At 33.4% G+C, this 26,772-nt stretch overlaps 2 protein-coding genes across 2 annotated transcripts; both read left to right on the forward strand.

Moving 5' to 3' along the window:
- Window positions 1-102: 102 nt before the first annotated feature.
- LOC105130934 (bax inhibitor 1-like) lies at window positions 103-2,135 on the forward strand. The gene is made up of 6 exons (XM_011033663.1): window positions 103-301; window positions 555-698; window positions 788-879; window positions 1,237-1,423; window positions 1,540-1,695; window positions 1,817-2,135. The coding sequence occupies exons 1-6, from the start codon at window positions 185-187 to the stop codon at window positions 1,862-1,864; spliced, it is 744 nt and encodes a 247-aa protein (XP_011031965.1). The 5' UTR covers window positions 103-184; the 3' UTR covers window positions 1,865-2,135.
- Window positions 2,136-19,233: 17,098 nt separating this feature from the next.
- On the forward strand, window positions 19,234-25,061 carry LOC105130935 (GATA transcription factor 26-like). Its single transcript, XM_011033665.1, has 8 exons — window positions 19,234-19,581; window positions 20,862-21,221; window positions 21,829-22,261; window positions 22,611-22,683; window positions 22,962-23,065; window positions 23,448-23,634; window positions 23,755-23,875; window positions 24,453-25,061. The coding sequence occupies exons 1-8, from the start codon at window positions 19,542-19,544 to the stop codon at window positions 24,755-24,757; spliced, it is 1,623 nt and encodes a 540-aa protein (XP_011031967.1). The 5' UTR covers window positions 19,234-19,541; the 3' UTR covers window positions 24,758-25,061.
- Window positions 25,062-26,772: the final 1,711 nt, after the last annotated feature.

Below are 26,772 nucleotides of genomic sequence, written 5' to 3' on the forward strand. Positions count from 1 at the left end.
TTGTAACTTCAGTACATCAGACTAAGGGGCAGTATCGTAACTCGAACCATCCAGAAATTTCCAGGCAACAAACTCCAACCGGACAATATATAAAAGGGACAAATCCCAAAATAGACATCAAAATTAGGGATTTGGTTCTGTTTGTCCTCGACATTTTGTCAAAAAATTTCTCTCTTTGAAAACAATGGAATCGTTCGCTTCCTTCTTTGACTCTGAATCGTCTTCAAGGAATCGTTGGAGCTACGACTCTCTCAAGAACTTCCGTCAGATCTCTCCTGCAGTCCAGACTCATCTCAAGCAGGTAATTATTTGGTTTCCAACATCTTATTTTCCATTTCTTGATATCAAAATCGAGGACAAATTTGCTTCAGGTGTATGGATTCTTGGGTCCTTTTTAATTAACCTGCCGAGGTTGCTTTCTTGGAGATTTGTGGGTTTTTTTTTTCTTCTGATTATCATATGTAAATACTCAACGAAAAACTTATATGGAAGGAATAGGCTTTCTGGATTCTTATGAGACTGTTGATTAGAATCAAAACTTGTGAAATTTGCAGGTTTATCTGACTTTATGTTGTGCACTGGTTGCATCGGCCGCTGGGGCATACCTCCATATTCTGTGGAACATTGGTGGTCTATTAACAACTTTTGCATGCTTTGGATGCATGACTTGGCTACTTTCCATGTCTCCTTATGAAGAGGTATTCTAGTCTTTTCGCTTTTGATGTAGTCTATATTCATGTTTCTGTTATTCACTAGGTTCATTTCTTTTTATTTTTAAAATGAGCAGCAAAAGAGGCTTGCTCTCTTGATGGCAGCTGCACTCTTTGAGGGGGCATCCATCGGTCCTCTGATTGATTTGGCCATTCAGATTGATCCAAGGTACATATCACTTTGCCAATTTTCTTTATGTATACATATAGATTTTAAACAAGAAAGTTGTGGATTTTGGGTCTAAAATGGATGGTAGTGTGCTTATTTTTGGACATTCTGTGAATAGAGATTTTTAAAATGGTATTGTTGTCTTTCAATGGCTGCTGTCTGTCCACTCACTGTATGAGTTGGTTTAGGTGAATCTGGCGGTACTGGGAAACATGCAGTCCTTGGAATGATGTCCTTCTATTTGAACCCTCATTGCCTGCATTATATACCCCTTTGATACGTTTCTTGTTTCTAGGAAAATTATGCCTATATAGCCCATTATAACATGATCTGTGGATGCTTTTCTTGTCATGTCAGTGTTCTGATTACGGCATTTGTGGGAACAGCGGTGGCATTTGGATGTTTCTCAGCTGCAGCTATGTTGGCTAGGCGTAGAGAATATCTCTACTTGGGTGGCTTGCTTTCCTCTGGCCTGTCCATCCTTCTATGGCTGCACTTCGCATCCTCCATCTTTGGGGGATCTGCAGCCCTCTTTAAATTTGAGGTAGGGACTCACCAGCTGTGAAATTTTTCATGGATCTTTTTCTGAGTTGTATGTGTAAGTGCGTTTGTTTATCTGATTCTAACAGATTGTTATTTTTGTCTTGATGATTTTCACAGCTGTATTTTGGGCTTCTGGTGTTTGTGGGCTATGTGGTGGTTGACACCCAGGATATCATTGAGAAAGCTCACCTTGGTGATCGGGATTATGTGAAGCATGCCCTGAAGCTTTTCACTGACTTTGTTGCTGTGTTTGTCCGAATTCTTATAATCATGGTAAGCTGAACTGAAATGCCGAAAGAAATGGATTACTGTCATCAATGCCTTTTCTTTTCTTTTCTTCTCTCTTTCTGTTATCATATTCCATCCGCTGATAAATTATCTGTCTGTTGTGCAGTTAAAGAATTCAACTGAGAAGGAGAAGAAGAAGAAAAGAAGAGATTGAGTGGAAGACTGACTATGTGCTCAATAAAATGAACCCGTTGCTCTGTTTCTTGACTTAGCAAAACTCTTGTGTCAATTGTTTGAGCTTGTAATATAGTAGAATTGTTGGCAGTAGCATTTGTCTGGTTCTATGTAAATGCTTGAAAGTTGCTTGCAAGATCGTGGCATGAGTAGGAGGCCTAAGTTCTCTACCATGCATCTTGGTGTTCAATATTGAGACCTCATTTTGTAAGTTCTGTTTTACAGGAGCGTTTTTTTTCCTTTCAACTCAAGCTACGAATCTGATAATTGATGCCTTGGGACATAAATTGAACTCTGCGATTTGAAAGAAACATACACGAATAGGGGGAGGGAGGCACGGGGCTAATTTAATATCATTTAACATGGGTATCTATTTCATCTCATTCAAACTCGTGAATTCGTTGTCATGTTGGCTATTTAGTCCGTGTGTCCATGTGTCAATAAAGAGTTTTGACACGATAAAGAGTTATGTTGTCCATGTGTCAATCACGGTAATAGCTTTTATTTTACAATTTCATTTATAATATTTTATATTCAATTATTTGTATAGTTAATTTTACATTATATACAGTCGCGCACACACCTCATTCTACCCTTTCTCCACCTCATATTATTTCCATCAGTACACCAGTCTTCTGCTCATTAGCTGGCAAACACGCCTCACCATCGCCCCAACATGTCTTTATTTGCATCAAGTGTCGATAATATACATGGCTCGGATTGAATGAAGTTCAAAACAAAAACTGTAACAAATGTGGGAAAATGGTTGTTTCTAGGACACCGTGTAAACTTACTAATGAAATCGAAGTCACTGAGTGCTAATTATTTTACCTTTTATCATTCTCAGTACCTGTGTACTGTCTCATTTTAACGCACCTGAACAATGGAGAATCCCAATCCCTTCAACTCAACAAGTCTTCTCATATAAAACTTGGTGCCGTGGACTTCAGGTTTGTAATTTTGGTGATGGGAGATTGTGTTAGCACAACTGATGCCCAAGACGATATTAGTAAGCTGGAATGCATGTGGCAGGTAAAGAGAGGTTTACATGGTGTGATATGTAGGAAACATTGTCCACTGAAAGGCAATATATGGGTGAGGTGCATGTGGCAGGTAAAGAGAGGTTTACATGGTGTGATATGCAGGAAACATTGTCCACTGAAAGACAATATATGGGTGAGGTGAGATTTCTAGAAGGGAAGGGGTTAAGAAATGCTGATGGGGGTGTGGTTTTCATGGAAGGGATATTTTTGTGAGATGTAGTGATATGTAGGAAACATTGTCCGCTGAAAGACAATATACGCACTGCCTTTTGTGTTTATACATATAAAACGATAATCTATATTGTTTTCAAGTAATCAAAAAACTAATTTATTATATTTAATGTGAGATTCATACGTGGATGAACACTTGAGGGATTTGTCAGCTCTTCCTCATGAGACATAAAAGGCATCAGACAATATTAAGGGTAGAGTCGATGCAAAGAGTTGGTACGTAGAAAAGTAAAAGTTGAAAGCTCGAGAGTCTGTGTGTGTAGATCAGGAGACAGTTCATCAACAGGCAAGAGGAAGATCCAATGCTTTCTGTAAGCTCTGCAAGGCCTTCCAAATGCAGCATCGTTAATGTCTGAATGTGAAGCAAGGATTTCAAAAATCCTTCCATCACTTAGAAAATTAAAGTGCTCGATCGTGATTTCGATGCACATAGAGAACAAACAAAGTTTAAGATTTTATATTATTATGGAAGATCAATCAGCTGTTTCGCCAAAACATATTTTGAAACATTATTTGTTAATTTAAACTAACAAAAAAAAATTAAACAATTTCGTGCACATCTTAAAATGTAAATCTTTGGAAGTCTTGTTAGTGCAAAAAAACCAACAGAACAAGCCAATATCTAGCTCTCGCTGTTGCATGGGTGATTCTTGTCTTTTTTAATTTCATGTTTTAGAAACTTATACAGTTCTTATTACATTTATCATATAACTCACCATCTTTTAGCAATACATTTATTTATTTGGCTTTAGTGAATTAAAATTTGTTATTTCAGATTTTTATGCGCTATTTATCTATGATATTTTCATTTCTTTTTTATCATGTTGATTGTATACATCATATCTTTACTCATTATATAGTTCAGATGCATTATAAACAAAAACACATTTTTCTGACAATTAATATATCTCTTTCTCTCTCTCTTTTTTTTGTTATTAAATTTAAAATTAATTTTTTAGGTTTTGTATGCTGTTCACTATGGAATTTTCATTTTTTTATATCTAAGATTTTATTTTGTTGATGATGTTAATTTTTTTTTCACATGTCACATATTAACATAGAGAGAAACAACACAAAAAACAACAATTATAAGCAACATAGAATTTTATCAAATAGAAAAGGTTCTAATTCAAAATTTTATTACTAAATATTTTTTCTTCTAATATTTTGCTAAAATACAAGTCAAACAATCCTATTTATACTAGCTACATATCTAGACTCAAGAGAAAAAGATAAATAATTATAGAGTTATTATTGAGATAACTAAATGAAATGATAAAAATAAATTACCAGGCACAAAATTTAATTTCCTATACCAAATAGAAAAAAATAAAAGAACTATATAAAAATATTTTCCTAAACTAAATAAAAATAAAAATAAAATAAAATAAATAACTTTTTACTAAAAATAAATGTTTGGTTTGTTGAAATTAGGTTATGATACTATTTATAATGTCGTGGGAAACATCTCAATGATCTAATTATGTGAATTGATAAAAATAAAAAAAGAAGTTGTCATTTAGTTTTATAATAATTAGAAATTCTAATTGGTCCTTTAAAGATTTGTGGATGAGAGATTGATTATGTTAAAAAAAAAGATAAAAATCATCCTAAAATACATTATTTACAGTAAGCCATATTATTATTTGATTTTATAATAAAAATACATATTATGCATACATACTAGTATTAATTTCACCTAAACCAAATAAATATGGTTATTAGAGGTAAAACTTTCTAGGATAGTGATTTGAGATTTTAATTTGCTAACGGAGCCCAATCCTCTTTTTTATTTTATTATTAAGGCAAGGTTCAAAATAGTAATTAACAAAAACTCAGGTTTTGAGTGTTCCTTTTAATTATTCGATTTTCATTGACATACTATAAATTAATTATTTTATCAAATATATGCATTATAAATAACCACTAATATTTCAGCTTAACTCAGTTGATATAAATAAGCATAGTCGAACATAAAAAGAAAGAAAATCATAAATATATTGTGAATTTACTTAAAATAATATATACTTCAACATATGTTTGTGACTTGAAATTTAACAAAATAAATCATATAATTATTTTAAAAAATAAAATAAATCACGTATAAAAATTAAAATTGACTAGCTAGAGTTGATGGAGATGGTTAGGACTAGATAGAGGTTACATAATTCAATTTCATGAAGCCTTTTGTTGCTTCCTCTTTGCTTTTTACTCTATTTACCACCTACTCTTATTGCTTTCACTGCTTTACTTTAAAGTAAAGTATCAAAAAAGTATTTAAAAATAATTTTAAAATTAGTGAAATGTAATTTTTATAAAATCACGTTAAATTTATATTAGCTTAAATTTTAAAAACCATGGGAATTATTTTTTTTAGATTAAAGGTTGCTTATTTTATTTGAAAGATAGATATAACTTTAAATATTTTTAAATTTGCTACCCTTAATCATTTTTTTATTTTATATAGTAATTAACTAATATTTAATTGTATAGTCAATGAATTAAATATTTAAAAATTAAATTAAATTAATTATTTTATATTAATTACATTAGTGCCCAACTTGTATGGATCTTATGTAAATGATTTAGTAGTTCTATTTACTTATGAAAACAATGTAATGTCTTGAATCTTGATTATTGTTTCTTTTTTCTTTTTTTATGATATTTGTTTGTGTTTTAGAGAAAGAATTCATTTTAAAGCGATTTATTTAGTTTTTAAGTAAAACATTTAGCTTAATCTATCTATTAAAAAATATTTAAGGCTATTAGCATTAAAAGCTAGAATCCATTCACTTTTGTTTCATAGCCATTTGTTGCATGATATCAAGATAGGTTAGGTTATATTTGTATTAGCTAATTAATCTATCTATAGTATATGATCAGTATGTAGGAAAAACATGAAAAGTAAATAATATTAATTAATTAAACTAATATTTCATAACAAGAAAAGGGAAAGTCGTGTGACCAAATTAAATTATTTTAGAATATTTTTTTATATGCTTTACACGCGTATTATATATTCAAACATTTCCTAGTATTTCTAATATATTTTCCTGATTATTTATAAATTAATAATCTTGATTATTTATTACATTAAAACGTTTGATATTTAAAATCCAAACAATTCCATACTAAATTTTCGTTTGATTTTTAAACAGTAAAAATTAGTAACGTATATTTGAATTATTTCTCAATATATAATCATTAATATAGTTAGGATAAGAAATCCAGGAATTAACGTCATTAATATGTGTATGACACGTCAGCACAGAGCACATGGATAGGATGCAGAAAATCTCCATGGCTCGGTGCTGTTTATCAGCCTCGCTGTACTGGATTCAAAACTGTCTCCTCGTATTTAAAGCCAGACCCCAATAACAGTTATTTTTAATATTATTTTTTATTTAAAAATATATTAAAAATATATATTTTTTATTTTTTAAGTTATTTTCTTACATCAGCGTCACATCAAAATAATTTAAAAATATAAATAAATTAAAAATAAATAAATTTCTGAAACGCAGTGTCAGCTGAGTTTCCCAGCTCTACCATCTTGCACAAAATTCCAAGGCGTAGACTATCAAGTATGATCGAATTATTGAGTCTTCTTCCACAAATTATTGACTAACTGATTCATATCCAATTACTTTAGCCCTCCGTCGAAAGTTTATGGAAAAAAAAAAAGGTTTTAAATTGAAATAGGGTTTGACATTCTTAATTTGTCTTTATGTAAAGGTCTCTCTCAGTCTCTCCCTTTTCTTTCCGCTCACAGACCCCATGAATGGATCACAATAAAAGCCCTTTGAATAACAAGGAGAAAAGACATCTCTTGAAAAGGAAATGTTATCAAGAGGAAGTGGAAGAAACGACACGGGGAGGAGAAGGTAAAACTGCGAAGGAGAGAAAAGGTGACATTCATGTAGTCGCCCGCCATATTTGACCAACCATTCTGTCCAAGTCTTGCCCTAGACCTGCAAGAAGCAAGCCCAACAGGGTACTGGGCTAGGTCTCCAAGGCCTTTAACCGAATGCTGTTCATGCCTTTTGCACAGCCCCCGAAGCCACTGGGGTTCTGATGGGATCATCGGACTCTCTTTCATTGGAAGTATGAAGCAAGTAGCAGTAGAAGCTGACTTTTTCTCCGATGTTCAGTAGCAAGTAGAAGCTGCTTTTCTTTCCTTTCTTTTATCCGAAAGCATGGAGCAAGTAGCAGTCAGTACGTAGACAACTGAGTGTGCCAAATCTGACATTCGCTCCTTTGTTCTGTAGCAGAGCTGTGGAAAAAGTAGAAGCTGCTTTCCTTCCCTTTCTCTTAAAAAGTATGATCTCAAAGATTCATACAAGGGCAATTCAAGAAATGATTAATTAGATTGGTGCATTATCTTGGATATAGTAGGTATCTTTTAGAAAATTTCTCTAGAACCCTAACTTATTCTTTGGCCCCATTCGCTGTGTGTCTCATTAAATGCAAATCCTGATCACATTCCACCATCCGCAATAGCATTTTATACCAGCTAGGCTTCTACCACCCGACCCAGTCATTCCCATTAAGACTTTTATGTGTTCACAGAGTAATATTGTTTCTATCTGTCTAAACTCTGGGCACAGTTAGTGTCTAGATAAACAACGTACGTAATACTCCTATGACGATCTAATACACGCTAACATGACACAATACAGCTATTGCTTTTAGCTATTTATGGATTCTTGTGATGAGTTTTCTCCTCAGCAAACATGCAAATCATGATTTATTTATTTTCTTATAACTTTTCCGAGCAATAACACGTGACAGGCACCAAGGAAATCTTCTCTCCATTGGCGCCTGACAAAACTTATGCTCTCAAAATGGGAACCAGGGCACTTCTTAGTACATGTTTCTGCTAGTTGATCGTATGTAGAAGGTCTCAAGACAAATGTTTGGTTTTATGGAGTATCAGTAGATGAAAACAGCAAGCCATTCAATTATCTAATTTGAAGGCTTCATTGACTGTGAAATATTCAGTTTCTATTTAGTATTTAAAAAGTGTTCGTGGCACTTCTTATGAAAACCCAGGCAACACTCTTATAACCCAAGATGTTCTCAGTATGTGTAATTGTGTCACTTTCAAGCTTGAACCAAACGAATCTTAAGTATGGGATGCAAGCCATCTTTTGTTTTTCTTCTTCTTCTTCTTTTTTATCTAATGTCCCTTTGGACCTTATACAAAAAAGGCAGTTCTTCAAATATATCCTTGAAAGACTCCATCTTTCAAGGATATATTTGAACGTGAAACCTCCTCATCGTGGGAACATATTGTTGGTCCAAAATAATAGCACTCTAATTGATGTCCGATCACAACAATGACAGTGTCTTTGAGTTTTCAGCCAGATGAAATGGAGGAACTCCCCAGCAACCTCTTCATTCGTTAAGTAGCTTCAGTGTGACCCGAGAGAGAGAGAGTAGCTTCAGTTCCCCAAGGAAACAAAGGTCATTATTTTTCGTTGAAATCCGTTGTTTGGTGTATTATTGATGTATTCTCTTTCCATCACTTGTTAAAAATATATTCAACTAGGCTCGCAGTTTCAACTCTCCAGTGGCAATTCCAGATCATGGTCAAGTGTGGACAGGCATGAACCATGATGCGACGAAGTGCTATCTATCAATTAGCCTGGCTTTAGGCAAGCTGAGGTGGGTCTTATCTAGTGGCTCAGCATCTCTGCCATCTCCATCTTTCCACCAATGACCCCCGTACGCATGGTATGGTAGTAATTGTCCAGGCTTTGAGTGGGGTTTTCTGGCCCATCATCCCTGGTGCATGAACCTCTTAAATCTCGACCTCAAATGAAGGCAAGATCACGAGTCACTGGCAATGTGGTCATCTTGTAATCTGGGAAATTAGTTATTACAATAAAGATATAGGTATTATTTAATTGTCTTGAATGGTAATCAAGCGAAGACTTGGAAATCCATCTTAATTCCGACCATGATCAAAGTGGTATTTTTTTTTATCCTCTTCATTTATCATACCTTGAAAATCCATGCATACGAGAACACTTGGAATTTTTGCCAGCATTATTCATAATTATATTAATATGAGGTAAAGAAAAAATGTTATCAGAACTAGTTTTGTTTAAGTCTTTAAAATCCACTCACACTCTTTAACTTCTCTCTCTTTCTTTATAATCGCCATAATACATCAATATCCACTGTGGATATTCAACCACTTCCAATAATCTAGATTTTCATTGCTTACACATCACTTCCTTTGATTTGATAAGAATAATATTCAATCTCATCCTTTAGCTTATTATTTACTGCTATACAATTCAGAACTAAAGATAACTTGTTGTGTAAGTACATGATATTAGTGTCAAGCCTGTCATATCCACATGTGACCATACAAACGCATGCATATTCTTTTTATATTTCTCTTTGCATCAAGACAATCCAAGGTCCTAAACTTTAACTATCTTTCATTCCCTTTGGTGCCTATAGTCATCAATTGTAATTCTTATTGGTTTTGTTTTATAAGCCATTAAGATTATTCAATTAACCTAGCAAATTCATGCACATCTTTCTCGCCTCATATTTTTTTATTCATTGCAATTAAAGTTTCTAAAAAATTAGGTAAATTACTTTCAAAGTAATTATTTTATATTAAAAGGAGCGGTCATTTTGGATATTTCTACAAACAAGATAGTGTGAATAAAAATATAAAAAAAGAAAATAAAAAACAAAGTGAACATAATGAACAAAGAAAGGAACTACGTTTCCTCATAATAATATTACATGGATAAAAAATAAGTTCATAGATAAAAAATTTTTCCCCTCTTTAACTTTTAAACATTTCATAACAAATTAAGTTACATCTATGTCTTTACTCAATTCACTAATGATCAATTATAGGAGAGTCAATGTCTCAATACTTGTAAATATAGAGTTCATTATAATATTCTTAGCGCTATTTTCTAATAAAAAGCCCACTCTTATATCTTGGAGTAATTTATCTAAGCTTAAGTCTTTTATACTGAATTGATGATACATGGAAGGTGACAAAAGGTGTTGCAAATGTGATAAACATCTATCTTTTCATCATTAGATTCACACTTTTTAATTTGATTTATTATCTTTCTCTTTTTAACTTTGTCATCTTTTGATAATCTTTATTATTAGGTTTGAAACCTAAACTAAAACAATAATCTTTATTTTTAAACTTCAAATAGTTCACCCTCTTGAGCAACTTATTTTTTACCCTCTTGAGCAACTTATTTTTTAAGATAATAGTAGACAATATATCATGATAGACAATGTGTGTATTGAGTCCTAAAAATAGTCTTTATGATATCTCTTTTTTTGATTCTCAATACTTTGACTTTAAATCTATTTTTAAAAATACTCGTGCTCTATTGAACTAGTTAAACAAATAATCTATTCTTAGAAATTGATATTTATTATTTAGTGTCACCTTATTTAATTGCCTATGGTTAATACAAAGTCTAAATGTGTCATCCTTCATCTTCTGAAACAATATTAGAACTCCTCATGATGAATTACTTAGGTATATAAACTATTTATCTAGTAATTTTTATTGTTGAGTCCTCAACTCAACTAGCTTTGCAGGCGCATCCTATATAATCATAGTAAATTTTTTGAAAATACATCTAAAAAATCTTTTAATATAGGCTGATTTGACAACTCAATACCATCCTTCTCCGAGTCTATCATCTAAGTACAACCTTATCTCATCATCTTCCTAACAATCATAACTATAATTCAGTATAATATTTTTCTCTCATTTAAATGTTATTCTCCTACTATTTAATCATTGGAGGGCTATTATTTTTTGTAAAATAGTTCATTTGAACTTTATACATGCCTAACCAGTTCATTCTCAATATTACACTTATAATCAATATTACCTAAAATCATGTTGCTCTAGTGATATAAAGTCTACTCCTATCCCATACCCATTAATGTTAAACCTTATTTCTTTGTATTCATGTTTCATATTTACACTCTCATCTAAAAAAATACCAATTGTGAATCCCTTTTCTACTTTACAAGTTTTTTCCCAGGTTTTTCCTTTAAATTTACTTGTTATATATAAATGTATTGCACTAGAATCAATTAATGTATGTATAAATATAAAATTTAATCATAGTATATAGAACACTCTCCCCTATATTATACGCAACTTTAACATCCTTATAAGTTATATAGAACACTCCTTTATGTTCTATCCTCTTGAGTCCTGAGTCGTCCCCTATTATAACTAGTCCTCGATCGTATTGGATGAAAAGATTTGTCTATCATGATAAATTGTTACTAACTCCGTGTCTAGTACCTCTATTCTTAAGTATAATCAATAGTTTTTTAGGGTAATTCTTAAAATGTCTTTGCTCTCCATAAAAATGGCATTATTAGTCTAGATATTAATAGTCTCACCACATGTATCCCTTTTATCTAAAAATATAACAATAACCCAGGTATCTCTACTCATATCAGACATAATAAGAATAAATAATAGTCTTTTATTCCGAGACCACTCCAGTAGAACTAGGCTTTGGAATTAACTATCCCCTAATCAACCCTCCACATGTATGTTTGAAGGCCTCAGCTGATGTTTTTTCCTATCTAAAACTCCCTTATTTCTTCCTAAACTGATTGAACTAGCTTCGTTTTCCTTTCTTTATAAAGGGTGGTTTATTAGAGAAAAATTGAATCTTTTTTTTTCCAAACCCAGATTGGTCCTACTGACCCTCACCTATACATGTCTTTAGAGCTTAAGTTACCTTAATTAATTCTTTACTTGTACTAAACTGTAAGGCTACCGACCTATGTTTTATCTTCTACTTTAATCCATCTCGTAGTCTCTCTATAAAATATTGCTTAATAGGCATATAGTATGGAGCAAACATAGAGAGACTATGCAATATTTTTCATACTTCAACATTGGTGTCTCTCCCTATTTTAGGACCAAAGCCTCTTGCTCTTTCATTTTGTGGTGATATTTAGATTACAACTTGTTCTCAAACCCCATTTTAAAATTATCCCAAGTGAGCATCTTTATAACTCTCTTTAGGAACACAGTCTTTCATTAAAATTACATTTTGTTAAAAGTAAATGAGTGACATAACCCACCTAAAGTTCCTTTAGTACCTTAATATATGCTAATATCTTCTTCACTTTTTTAATCCATTTACATACAATCTTTGCATCATCTTTCTATAAATATGGCTCACAATCTATGTCTCTCATACTTTTAACTAATCAGACTAAAGTAACCATGTGGTTTATAGGTGGTAGAGCTGTAGGAGTTATAAAGGTCGATAGAACTACTACACTAGATGTAATAGTAACTACTACTCTAATAATTTGTGTTAGGAAATTAAGGTTAACACGGGGCACATGAGCCCCCGTAAATGCTATTAATGAGGGCATAGTCATCTGCCCTTGATAGCCTGAACCCTCTAGCTGTGATACTCTAGCTTTCTAGATGTTGTATCATTTTTGTGTCCAAATAACTCACCCTATCTAGACTAATATGATGTTGTCAACATATGACAAGTAATATCTACTAGGGATCCTCCATTTATTCATCAATTGAAGTAAAATTTTATCATTTATTTTTTAGTTTTAGGTCGAAGCTTTTAAATATTAAAAGGTGGGTTTTCTTTTCAATTATCTAAATCCATGTATTACGCAAGTGTTAACTATTCTTAAAAACATATTTCTATACAAATCACATAACAATTATATCAATTTATCCCAACCTTTTTCTTTATGATTTGGATAAAAATCTATAAATAGTGAGGGGTGGATTTTTCTCTTCAACTCTTCCAATTCATACATTCATTTACTTTACAAGTTCATATTTATTCATCTTAACAAATACAACCATATTTCCTACACAATGTCATTCAAAATTTAAATTGATATCCTTTTTTTTTTTTTGCATTTACTTTGGCTAAAACTATTGACTTAATAAAGGAAGTAAAATTCTTTAATTCTTCTTTCAATTTCTTTGTCACCCACCTAATATTGGTTCTAACTAATATAATTCTATTTATAGTTCATCATAATTTAATCAAACAACACTCTATCTTTTTTTCCACTTAGCCGAAATACTCATCATTAGAAGGGGTAAGTTTACATTTTAATTGTAACAACTCGGCACAACCTTCCATATATGATCCGCTTTGGGCCTTGCTATTCTCACAGTTTTGTTCCTGGTGACGTAAGCTCACTTCTGAGCCTAACACCCTAAAACACGTATAACAAGTTAGTAACCAGCACTCTTAATAAGACCAGCTACCACTCTCTCACCCACCATTATAGGATATTACAATCCACCCCTCTAGGAGCCCGATGATCCTGTCGGCACAATCAAACAGCCAGTAAGGTCGGTTCTAATATCAAATATAACAGCCCGGTACAATTTGTAATATATTGTCCACTTTGGGCTTTACCGCCCTTATGATTTTGTTTCTAGTGACGCGATCTCACTTTTGAGCCTGACTCCCCAAAACACGTATGATAAGTTGTCAACTAGCACTCTTAATAAAGCTAGCTATCACTCCCTCGTCTGCTGATGTGGAATATTACATTAATTCTTTATCATAAATTATTTTTCTTATTCTTTTTCCACATATAAAAATATAATTATAACACAACATCTTAAATCAAGATAATAATTCATATAAGCTCAACATTTCACAATGTTTTTTCACACAAATTCATCAATTTACAACAAAAATTTAAACTAAGCATAAGACAAGGTTTCTTACCACTTAAAAACTAGAAAGTTGAAAAAGAAAGTAAATGGAAATGAGTTTTCTCTTCTTCCTCTTCTTGTTCTTCCAACCTGTCACTTTGTTTTCCTCAAAGCTCAAAGAATTCTTCAATTACTAGCTTAAAATTCTTTTAGACTTCCTTTTAATCCTTTATCCTATCTTTTAGTGTTTAAATGGATGAATTTATAGTGAATAATCAAGTAAATCCAATAAGACTCCTTATTTTTTAAGCAAAGTGGTCAGCCATATTTGGCCTTTTGGAGATGCCATGGACATATTTAAATATCATTTTGATATTTCTTTTATTTATTACACCTTTGCCTCAAGTTTTTCAAAATCTCAGTTTGGTTCTTGTTTTATTTTTTATGGTTTTCCTTTGCCTAAATATCTATTTTTATTTACTTTCAAGTCTCAACACTCCTAAAATAAGCCTATTTTAATTTGTTTATCATCATGATCATCATCATTGACAACGTGTCATCAGCTTTTTGCAGATTTCAGTGACCAATGGCCCTTAAAAAATCATGGGTTTGGGTTTTTTCTATTTAAAACTCATATCTCAATCTATTTTTGACAAAAAAAACACACACAAAACACAAAACACCTTGATAAACCTATACATGGCCATAAAAAAATAGCTAAAAGAAATCAATCTAAAGCCAAAATTATTCTCATTATCATTTGGTAAGGAGAGAATAAAAAACATTTAAATCAAATTTCTCTTATGAAATAGAGCTTATTTACTTCAAAATCGACTATATATTTTGGTGGCTAGAACCGTCTTCTATGATTATTTTTTTTTTCTAAGCCGGAATTCAACAAGTCTTTCTTTCTTCTCAACCAAAAAAAAAAAACTCAAAAAATAGAAAAATAAAGTTTGGAATAAAAATAATTTTTTTAGAAATTAGAGGGATTGACTACCTAATATCTAAAAAATGAGGATTAAAATGAACTTTTCAAACAAATATATCACTTAATTTACTTTTTTTTCACTTCAGTTCTCTATTTTTTTAATTTAACACTCCTTCCCTAAAAAAACATATAATTAGATGCTAAAAGTTGGCTTCGAAAGAGTTCAATGGTGTCAAAAAAGATTAAGGATCAAATTAATTTTTTTTTTAAATTAAACCATTTCAATTTATAATAAATTACGAGAGAATGACTAAATAATGAAATTTGTTACCGTTTAACACCCACATGGCATAGTGATTTTGTTAATTAATTCTCATAAAATTGGATCCTCACCCTTTCACTCATGTCATACCCTTTCACTCATGTCATGTGCGCATCTAAACATGTTGAGCCATCACTAGTCTATTGGATTTTGTCCCCTCTTCTCTGTAAATGGTGCACAAGAATATTGATTAATATTCTCAATAATAAGATAATACAAAAATACTCGGAAACACCCCCACGAAATGAATCAATCATCCACTCAAATCTTAGGCATTTAGCATGAATCTAAGAACAACACAGTAAAAAGGAAAGCTTGCAGTATATGGACCTCTTTGCCATTACAATTTGCCTGAAAGAAACGACATTATAGATCTCAGCAACAACCCTAGCATGGTGTCGCCAAAGACTTGTCAAACAACAATTTGCTCCTCATTAACAACAGCAAAAATGTCACTTGTCATAACAGGGACGCCTCGGCCTAGCAATTATCTGAGCCAATTCTATCAAATGGACGGCCGTGATCTCTCACCCAACAGGAGGGGCAATGTGGGCATACGGATATTCTAATATGCTCTAGAAAATTAAGGAGTGTTATTATTATATTATTACAAGCCTTGTCTAATCCTGGTGACGCGACCATAGGAAACACCGCACGCTTGCAGTAACAGCATAGGACAGCACCTTGTAAAACACTCGCAGGAGTTTGTTTGGGGATTTTAATCACCAAAAAAAAAACAAAAAAAAAAAAAACAGAAGGAAAGAAAAAGACAGGGGCATTTTCGTACATTTGAACTAAACTTAGGATATCCGTTTCCCGAAATAAAAAAAAAAAAGAAGATAAAAAGTAGCCATTGGTTGTTCCGGAGATTAGGTTTTTTCTTTAAAAAAAAAAAAGACGGCTTCTGTTTTGTTTAGTAAACTAGATTAAAAAAATCATCGATGGGCTTCCTACGGTGCAGCACATGGCTCCAGTCATGCAACTTATCATCTTAGCTGTAGGTGTGGCTTGATGCAAGATCGTATCAAATGGTAATCATGCCTATTGCTTAAGATTTGTTTGGGAGTGCGGTCTAATCGTTTTTAATACCTTTTTATTTTAAATTATTTTAATATATATATATATAATAAAATTTTTAAAAATATTATTTTTAAGTAAAAAATATTTTAAAAAATAATACATTACAGTATTTCTAAAAAAAAATTATAGCTGATTTTTAAAAATGGAAACACTTGAGTTCTTTCGGTATTTCACTCTAAGAAAACCACGAGAGGAAATGATAGTTTGAAATTGTATTTCAAATGATATTTCTAAGAAAATTGAAATTTTTTTTTGCATTGAATTAGTTTTTTAATGCTTTTAAATGTGTTAATGTTAATTTTTTAAAATAAAAAAAGTATTATTTTAATATATTTTTTTGAATAAAAAACATTTAAAAACAACCACCACATAACATACAGACACACCCGGAAAAAGGGAAGAAGAACCGGTCGATGATGGACCGGCAGTTGTGAGTTTTTGCTAGGGACCCACAAGGCGACTGGCTACATTTTCTATTTTATTTTATTTTTGTATCTCCATTATTCTACCTTGTATGGAGTTATGCGGAGCACCTTTTCTTCTTCTTCTTCTTTTTAGCAATGGCGTCCATACGAGAACTAATTCTAAATTGATGAAAATGACCTCTCATTGTCCCCAATCTTCACACTGAATGGCCAAAAAATTAAGATGGACGAGGGCAACCTCGTCATTATAAAGCAAGCCCAGAAAGAGCGAGAAGGTTGCCTTGTCGTGTAATTTAAAGTCATAGACTTTGAAGATTAGAGGAGGATGCATGGTATACGGTGAAAACAAAAGCAGAGGGAGGTAAGTTACTTGAACCCATCCAATTTATGCACAATGCATCTCGTGATTTGCCCTTTACTCTTGGTGTTATCATTGCCATTAATTCTCAACAAAGCATCATTTATAACAAGAAAGAGAGGGTTTTTTTTTTTTAATTAAGCTATAAAACTATTTTAATCTTGTAAATACGAGATGAATCATAGGATTATAATATTTTATAAATATCGATATTTTATAAATACGAGATGAATCATAGGATCATGGTGCTCATAATTGGTGTATTCTCTCGGGTTCTTAATAAAAAAATAAAATAAAACTTACGATCTATAACTAAAATAAATCAAGAAAATAAATAATAAAATATCATTAATTACTCTACAAGCAACTAAATAATAAATCAAGAAAATAGCATTGTTTTATAAATATTGATTTTTTTCTTGCTTGTTGATTTCAAACGATCATGGTATTGTCGATGAAAATGCTTGCATTGGAAAGTTTTGCAAAGAAAGGGTGATACATGCTTAGTTCAAACAAATTTGTCAATGGTCTCTGGGTGTATGATTCATTGAAGGAAAACAAATCATATAATTTAAACTCCGTAAAACATGTAATAAATTAAGGTATAGAAAATAAAAGCATACAAAGTGATGTAATGCCATGACCTTCTAGTCCATTGACCTGTCCCCGGGTGAAGGCCAAGTAATTAATGAGCTGTATGGACCTTTTTTTCATTACTTTCCATAAAAAAAAAATAATAACAAAAGGTTGGTTTTTATTAGGTCAAAATCTGTCGATGGACGAACTACCCAATCTAATTGCTATGTATTGTGTTTGTTATTGAGTTGTTTTTAAAAATTATTTTTTTATTTATAACATTTATATATAAAATAATTGAAAAATATTAATTTAATACACATTTTTAAATTAATAACATTTATAACACATTCTTCTTGAAATGCACTTGAAGAAAGAAGCTATCATATTGCTATAGTTAATGTTTGAGAAGGCGATTAAAATTAGAGTTTTGTATTTTTTTATTTTTTGGTTTTTTAATTGTTTTGAAGTCAAAACTAAATTTTAAAAAATAAAAAAATATTATTTTATTATATTTTCAAATAAAAATAATTGTAAAAAAACAATATTTACCACTAATATAGCCATCAAATTCATTCATAACAAATATTCTTTTTCAATGGTGTGTAAGATTTTCAATAAAAATAATATAAATTGAATTTTCTGAAGCCTCAGGTTTTTGGGGCATTTTTAATTTACAATAAGTTGTGATACAGTAAGAGGGTCCGGATATTACGAAGCTGGAGACTTCCTTGATCGCCTTTAAATCTTAAAAGACTTTCAAAGGGCAAAGCTACATTTAGTGGGTCCCTTTCAAGTTGTTTTGCAAATTAGACGGTGATAAATGAGCTGTGACCACCAATTAACATAGGCCATGCCCTCTCTGTTCCCTTCTCTCTCTCTCTCTCTTTTTTTTTTCTTTTTCCAAATTTCTGATGTTCTCTTGCTATTTAGCCTTTCTTCTACTCCTCCCTTAACTCATTTCAATATGTTTCTGAAATTGAAATAAATACACACTCACACACACGTACTGCCATTGTATTAATATTCTCTTTTATTATCCTATTTAATTTTTTTAAATAAAAAAACTCAAAGTAATAGTATTTTTAAGACGAGAAGAGCATGATTTCTGAAACAAATTTTATTTCTCCCCGAAAAAACCATTTTCATTATTTTTGAAAAAATTAATATTTGCTGTGAGGTTTTGAAAAACCTCCACAACACACATGAGAAGTAGAGGAGAATAGTCAACAGGGATAGAAGCAATAGTATTCCCCTAACCATGTCTCCATTTAAGGTTAAAAAAAACCAAGCACAACAAATATATATATATATATATATATTTACATTATAGAAAGGAAATTGAAAACCTTTCAATTAACATTAAAAATAAATAAAAATAAAGCAAAAGCAAAGAAAGGTCCTCAACATTTACTTCATATACAATACAACAACAACACAACAAGAGGTCATATACATAGACAAACACACACACACACACACCTTCTCTCTCTCTCTCACATTTCACCTTCCTCCTTTCCACAGCCATTTATTAGATTCCTCTAAGTGGTCTTTTCTCTTCTTCATTGGATTGTATAGATTCCCAGCTGGAAATACTCTCCATTTCTTGTTAGATTTTTTTTCCCTTTTAATTGCTGTTTTTGTTTCATTTTCTCTTTTTTTTTTTTTTTTTTTTTTTTTTTTTTTTTTTTTTTTTTTTTTTTTTTTCTCTTTCAACTATAAGACTTGTTAAACTCTTTCTGGGTTTCTTGGCTTTTGCTTTATTTTGCAAGCACTGTTTCTGGGCTTGCTGCAAAAGAGCCTTATATACCCAAGAACCACTGATATATGTCTTACAAGGCTTAATAAAAAGAACAAATTTACACAAAGTTTTGATCTTTTCCTCAACTGTTTGTTGTCTATAAATTGAGTTTTCATATTTTTATTCCTTTTCTACTTTGTAAATTATCATCTCCTTTGAATTTTAATCTTGTTGAGTCAAGGAAAAAAGAGAGAGATATGGGCAAACAAGGACCTTGCTGTCACTGTGGAGTTACAAGTGAGTTCTTGTTTCTCCTTTCTTTTTGACAAAAAATTGGTTTCCCCCTTTTGTTCTCTCTTCAATAAAGATTCTTGCAATTGATTTTTACATGTATAGAAAACACAATGACTATAACCAGAATGACCACAACCAACAAGGAAGAGATTACGTGGACAAACATAATAAATTGGGAACACTTGCTCTTCTGTTTATACATGGGTTCTGGGCAACAAGTGTCTTTTGTTTCTTTGAACATATCAGATGCTCAATTGTTTCTTGTTTTTCATTTTGTTAATGAATCTGTAAATCCTTCCCTTTATCTACTGGTTTTTTCTTTTTTGACCGCTCTAACAAGGTTTGAACATATCACATCACTGCAAATTGGTTTTGGAGTTTGTTGAGTTCTGGGTAACTACTTAGTCTATGCTTGATTCGTATGACTTTCTTATTTCTATATAGGATTTTAACGGGACCAAATACCAAGTCAAATTGTGCTGTTCTTTGCTGAACTTAACAATTCAATGAAAAATGTACTTCCTTGACATTTTCAAGTAGTGATTCAATTCCTGTCTGTTACTTGGGGTTTTTACTGCCAGAGCTATGAAGCAATTCAATTCATGTGAAATATATAATTCCTTTTTTTGTTTTTTTTGCTCTGGAATCAGCTGTAAAGTCTAAACTTCCTAGAGGCCGAACAGTTCCTTTATCATTCCAGTGGACTTTGGTCATTGTTTGGGTTGCATTTGTTGGGAGTGTAATGGTCATGCTTGCAAACTCCAAAGAAATAAGTTCGTCTTAAGTTAATTTGCTGCAGCTAGAACTCTTCTCAAGGAGCTTATATCTATGCTGCCTGGCTATAGGTTAAATGTCTTGTGGTTTGCCAACCACTACTGGTGGATTAGCCGTTGCAAGGAGGCAACCACATTTGTGGACTTGTTCTATTCAATATAAAAAAGACTTATCAGTATCCAGCAGAGCTTTTTCTGGTCTGAATTGCTGGATTTGTGCCTATGTAGTCTCCTTATCCCGTTCATAATTTGTTTGATGCATATGGGCTGCTCTCATGCGATTCATTCTCAGATTAGAGACACAGTTGGACAATACCAGTACATCAATGCCTCGTTATTAGATACACAAAATTCTAGCTAAAATTATTTTGTTGGTTTCTTGTGTCAAGTTTTGGATGAGCAATATTTCCTCCTTGTTCATTCACATTAATTTAAACTGCATCTTCTATCACTGCTGTGGATAAGATTGTTTAACATGCATGTATATTGCTGACAACTATCTTTCAACAGGCACACCTCTTTGGCGCAATGGGCCTCCTGAAAAGCCAGTGCTGTGCAATGCATGTGGATCACGATGGAGGACAAAGGGAACACTAGCAAACTATACCCCTCTTCATGCTAGGGCTGAACCTGATGATTATGAGGATCACAGGGTCTCTAGATTGAAGAGTGTGTCTATAAGCAAGAACAAAGAAGCGAAGCTGCTCAAGAGAAAGCCAAATTATGACAATAGGGTTGCTCTCGATTACAACCAAGGTTATAGAAAGGTTGTAGATGAGGACACTAGTAATAGGTCAAGTTCTGGGTCAGCCATATCCAACCCGGAGAGTTGTGCACAATTTGGCAGTGCAGAAGCAAGTGATTTGACAGGTTGAGCATCCACTAAGATCAATATTTGTTCCCTGTGTTTTAATTGCACAAAAGAGATCACTCTAAAAGAATGTGATTGTTGGCCATTTGTTAAATTGAATGGATTAGTTGCATATCCAGTCCATGTGAATGCTTTGGTTGGTTTAAGAAAATAATGGATTCAGGAAACAGCTCCAAATTAGTGGGAAATGAAAACTATGAGAGGTGATCATAGTGCTGTTGAACGGCAGCAAAACAGAGCTCTGAAGAATCTCACTCTGATTTTCTGAATAAACACGAGTGACTACCTTGATTTTCTAGGATGCTAGCATACTTGAAGCTGGCTGCTAGGCTACTTTATCTGAATAAAGAAATACTACTATGGTTAACACCTCTTTTATTGGGACTAGTGATGTGTGAGTGTAACTGGAACCAAATTAACCAATTTCCTCAGTACTATTGCTCCGCTGTTTTAGAACCAATATGCTTGGTGCCCTTAGTTCTCAATCTTTGCCTGAGTTTTATAGGGGATGGTGACATAAATTAGAAAGGTGTATGCAATGTTTTATGCTCTCAACATGATTGGCAGTATTGACTTATAAATGTATTCTCATTGTTCTTTTCTCAGGTCCAGCCCAATCAGTTGTGTGGGACTCTTTGGTGCCTTCTAGGAAGAGGACCTGTGTCAATCGGCCAAAGCCATCTTCAGTTGAGAAGCTTACAAAAGATCTATATACTATTTTGCATGAGCAGCAGTCGTCATGCTTCTCTGGCTCTTCAGAAGAGGATTTACTTTTTGACAATGAAACTCCAATGGTTTCTGTTGAGATAGGACATGGAAGTGTTCTCATTAGACATCCAAGCTCAATAGCTCGAGATGAGGAATCTGAAGCTAGCTCTCTTTCTGTTGAGAACAAACAATATTTGACAAATGAGGCTTATTCTCATCCTGTGATACTTCCTGTACATAATGAAAACAAGAGTGTTAATACAACATATCCTTTTACTGAAACAACTAAGAATCTCACAGGACAAGGGATGCAGCAAGAGCAACTTAAGAGGTAACTCATCCATGCATGTATTTAAAACTTTGAAAGGCAATCTTCTGTGTTAAATATGTAACAAGGATAGAACCACAGTATCAGTGTTGAACCTGGATATGATGTTTTTCTATCCTGACTGCCTCCTAAAGATTAAAATTCAAGTGCAAATGTAAATTCCGACACGGGGTAGGTTTTAGCATGGATAGAAAATGTTCATAAAATAAGCTGGTGAGTGGGGTGGAATCAGAGGTTTACCTTTCAGACTACTAGTAGGATGCAGGGAGTATTGGAATGGCAAAGAAGTGAGAGCACATTGGGGAACTGTTATGGCAACAGTGTTTAATTTTTCTACTCTTCGGAATTTCAGGGACAAGTTTCCACATGAAAAAGTACATATCCTGGGAAGTCATAATTCACCACTTTGCAGCATAGATTTGAATGTAAGTTGCATTTCTTTGCTCCATATCTAACTCTTGTAAGCACTAATTACACGAGGCTTTTTCATGAAATATGTGCCATTCATTTTCTTGTACACAGACCCAAATTCCAAGGTTAACACTCTTCTGTTTTTGAATGATCTGTGAATCTTCCCCCACATATATTTACTACTCTCGTGGATTGAACAGAAGTCTCAAATGTTTAGATATGTCTGGAACATATCTTCTTTAATATCATTCCCTTTGTGTGCGTCTCATGATTCTGCTTATGGTTGTGGTAGGATATTATTAACTTTGAGGAGTTTGCAAGGCACTTGACAAATGAAGAGCAACAGCAATTACTAAAATATCTACCTCCACTCGATACTACCAAACTTCCCAACAGGTTAGCCTTATACCTCAGTGATAAGTGTTAGGACGGTGGGAATGAATGGTATTGCAATTAGGTGATGCAAGGCATTGTATTTGCTGTCAGTTGCCATCTGCTTTTCATTTTTATTTTCTGTATTCATTAGCACTTTAAATCAATGTTTGCATTCTTCAATATCATCATGAACCTGATACCATTTGCATTTATACCCAAGCCTTTTAGTGTGCTCAGTATAGATTAGACTGGAGTCAGCTCATGGAAAAAAGAAAAGATATTATATTTTTTGTCTGTTGGTGTGTGTGTATTTGTTGTACAAATTATTCTATCACCCTTTATCTAATGTCAACTGAAATACACAGAAACCAAGATTGATGATGATGTGTTGTTGTCTTTGCAGCATTGAAAGCATGTTTGATAGCCCCCAATTCAAGGAAAACATAAATTCCTATCAGCAACTGCTTTCAGAAGGAGTCTTTGATCTGTCCTTCTCAGAAGCAAAAACTGAAGACTGTAAAACTTTGAAAAGGCTCACACTGTCCAATTTGTTGAAATCCAAATGGGTGGAGCGTTATCATCTTCTCAAGGTATGAATTGATCTTTTTAAAGTAGGAACTTTATTGCATGAAAATATTATTTGTCATTTAATTCCTCGGAAGTTGGACATGTGGTTGTAATGGCTTATTGCCTTCTCCCTTTGGCTGCAGAAGTGTAAAAATAGTAATGGGAAGTCTTTCGTTGGAAAGGGACCAAATCCAGATGTTGTTGCAATGAGTAATATAGCTGGTGCCAAAAGATCACGTGACAGCCCTAGTCAGAAGTTTTCAGGTTAGCAATGCTCACCTTTGGATATATTACTGAGCAAGTTGATCCTTTACATTACTTTTGTCTTAGAAGCAAATGACTACCGATGGTGACATTGTATCTCAAAGTTGAGTGACTAAATTCTGCTTGTAAAAGCTTAGGAATCCGTTAATATGGGAGAGGAACATGCTAATACAAATAAGTGTGTTAAATCAATCCTGTGCTGAATTTTCTGCAATTTTTTATTTGGAATTGCGGTAATGGGGGTGTACCAAATCCTTCACGTCATATTTAGTATAAGTTCATTTTAATCAGAACAGCGTATGTTAAAGAACACATACAATACAGATGTAGATGTAGATGTAGATGTAGATATTCACCCAATGAAACATGCCAGCTATGATTAGGAATTGCACACGGCATGGACATAGTTAACACGTAGAATCCCTCTGGAGATGATTACTAGATTGTCACCACCAGCATGTGTGGTGAAAGTTAAAGGTGATTGTCTTCATGGATGTCAGTTGATTCTTTTTTACAACCATTTCCCTGATATGCATTGGAACTATTCTCACAAGCTTTTTCTTTTGTCTTCTCTCAGAAGTGAAGTTAATGAAGAGCCCCAAAAGGGTTACCATGAAGGCTACGTATGAGAACAAAGAACTCATAGACAATGATGGATCTTGCTTTAGTCCAAGAAGCCTATTTGCCCTGCCTCCTGATGGTAGCTCCCTCATGCTGGATTCTCTCCATTTTGTGGATGAAAGTTCTGATCAGGACCTGCTGCTGGACATCCCATCCAATGGTTCATTTGCACAGGCAGAGCTCTTTTACCCAACTAATAGTTTTGGTCAACAGGCAAGCACTAGTAGTAGCTCAATATACCCGCACCTAGGCCGCCCCTAACAAAGTTTGTCCGGTTGATTCTTTTAATCACTAGGGCCAAAAATAGATGCACCTTCCGCTGAATCAGGTGACTAGGTTACACATGTTTTGGATGCCAAACCCAACAAGTCTGTGAATGAGGTTTGATGGTTGCTGTTTTTTCCTTGGATCATTTTGAACTTGGTATGCTAAGAGATGACTTTTGGGTGGGTTTTTGTATAGGTTGACTACAGATTGTTATATATGGCTGAAAAGTGATAGCAGCTGGTGATTTCAAGAGTTTTATATGCAATTATAGTTGCTGTATTGCACATTACTTTAAGAACCCGTTCGTTGGTTTGGTTGGTCGCCTTTTTACTTGCCGACTCAGAGGGAGTATAAACCAAAAAGAAAAGGAGGAATGGCTTTCTAGGCTGCATAGAGAAAAAAGGTAGACATTTTAGCTTTTGTTTTTACCTTTTGGAGGATGCCTGCCTGCATCTAAACGATAAGATACACCCCCCTGCGGACTACTAAAGGATATAAAGAGAAACGAACATAAATCTGCAGTGGAATAGCGTTTTTGAATGCGACCAGGAGGAATCACGAGGAAATAGTTTTGTTTTTTTGAATGAGACTACTGCGATCGATGCTATTTGTTTAACACCACCTTTGATCACCAGGATTAGTTGTGGGGAAAGTTGAAGCTGGGTGCCTCTCTCTCTTTGTGGTTGGGAATAAGTCAAAATTTGCATACAAAATAGAGAAGTTAGATTTCGAATCATATTCAAGATATTGCTAATCCTCCATGAGTTCCTTAAGCAGATTTTATAGCATGGGGAGCGGTCTGGTTGGCAAGAAAATAAAGGAATCGAGGGAGTCAGGATTCCAATGGCTTTTAATGCCGAAAACGAAATCATCGCAGAAGTCAAAGTGTTTTATGAAAATAGTTTTCAATAATTGCTCGCTTTTTCTATCGTGACGTGTTTTAACCGAGCAAACTCCGAGTGGTTGTGAAAATTTGAAAGAACATCATAAAGATCAAATTGACTCTCTCAATCAGGCTTTCTAACTTCGCAGTCTTTCAATCTCAAAAAAGAGAAGGAGAATACCTTACCATACCAATCCATACCATTTTCATTCAATTAAAGAAACAAGGAGGTGTATTTCCCGCAATGTCAGGGATCTTAGGAAACCATGCCGGCCGAACTTCTTGACATAACATCCCCTGCGATAATATGGGGGGCCTGTTACATATCTGAATCCGATATGATTCATGTAGCTTCTCCCATCGAAGCAGAAATATAGAATTATCCATATCTTGGTTAAGAATCACAAACTTACTGTTTACAGTCACAGAAGGCACTCTCCATCCTCTCTCTGGTTTATTATACTTGTCAGGGAAATGTAGAGTTATGTTCAACAGACAACAGGAGCTCAGAAAATAGACAAGACCGATGACCCCAAGTTAAGATGGAAAGCGTGTTCGCATCCTTTCGACAGCACCAATAAAAGTTAAAACCAATGATAGAACGCCCTAGAAGTCAATTTTGTCCCTCCCAGGCATCAGGCATGCATCATGGTGGGCCAATCATTGTGTTTTTTAACCTGGCCTAGGAAGCCAACCTTTTTGCTTGCATATCATCCACAATTACCTGCTCATTGTAACTTAGTAGCCGCTACTTTGTTTGGCTCAATTGAACATGTACACACTTTTCACAGGTTTCCCTGGTTTCAGGGAAGATGGAAGAAAAAAGTGTGGCCTTTACCGGTTTCCTAGTTTGATAACCAGGGCATAGTTCATCTGAAGTCTACTTTGATTACATAGTAAAGAGTCTTTACTTTTTTGAATGAATGAAGAAAAGAAAACAAAGGAAAAATAAAGCGAGTCCGCGCATCTCATCAACTAACAATAACGACTCATTTATACATGTTCTGTACAATACAGCTTCTGTGCTAAAAAATAATCCATTTACACCTCACAAGTCACAACCAGGGAAATACCAAAGGATATCTCCTAACATTACCAAGGGACAACTCCTAACATTCATATTTGT

Source organism: Populus euphratica, unplaced genomic scaffold (genome assembly GCF_000495115.2).
Source record: "Populus euphratica unplaced genomic scaffold, PopEup_1.0 scaffold43.1, whole genome shotgun sequence".
Classification (NCBI taxonomy): Eukaryota; Viridiplantae; Streptophyta; class Magnoliopsida; order Malpighiales; family Salicaceae; genus Populus; species Populus euphratica.

What these genes read in the sequence shown, in the direction of transcription:
- LOC105130934 (XM_011033663.1), top strand. Translation starts at nt 185, where the DNA reads ATGGAATCGTTCGCTTCCTTCTTTGACTCTGAATCGTCTTCAAGGAAT. An exon ending in CCATGTCTCCTTATGAAGAG is followed by an intron (nt 699 to 787) that starts GTATTCTAGTCT and finishes TAAAATGAGCAG; the next exon opens with CAAAAGAGGCTTGCTCTCTT. An exon ending in GCCATTCAGATTGATCCAAG is followed by an intron (nt 880 to 1,236) that starts GTACATATCACT and finishes TTGTCATGTCAG; the next exon opens with TGTTCTGATTACGGCATTTG.
- LOC105130935 (XM_011033665.1), top strand. Translation starts at nt 19,542, where the DNA reads ATGGGCAAACAAGGACCTTGCTGTCACTGTGGAGTTACAA. An exon ending in CAGCAAGAGCAACTTAAGAG is followed by an intron (nt 22,262 to 22,610) that starts GTAACTCATCCA and finishes TCGGAATTTCAG; the next exon opens with GGACAAGTTTCCACATGAAA. An exon ending in CCCTAGTCAGAAGTTTTCAG is followed by an intron (nt 23,876 to 24,452) that starts GTTAGCAATGCT and finishes GTCTTCTCTCAG; the next exon opens with AAGTGAAGTTAATGAAGAGC.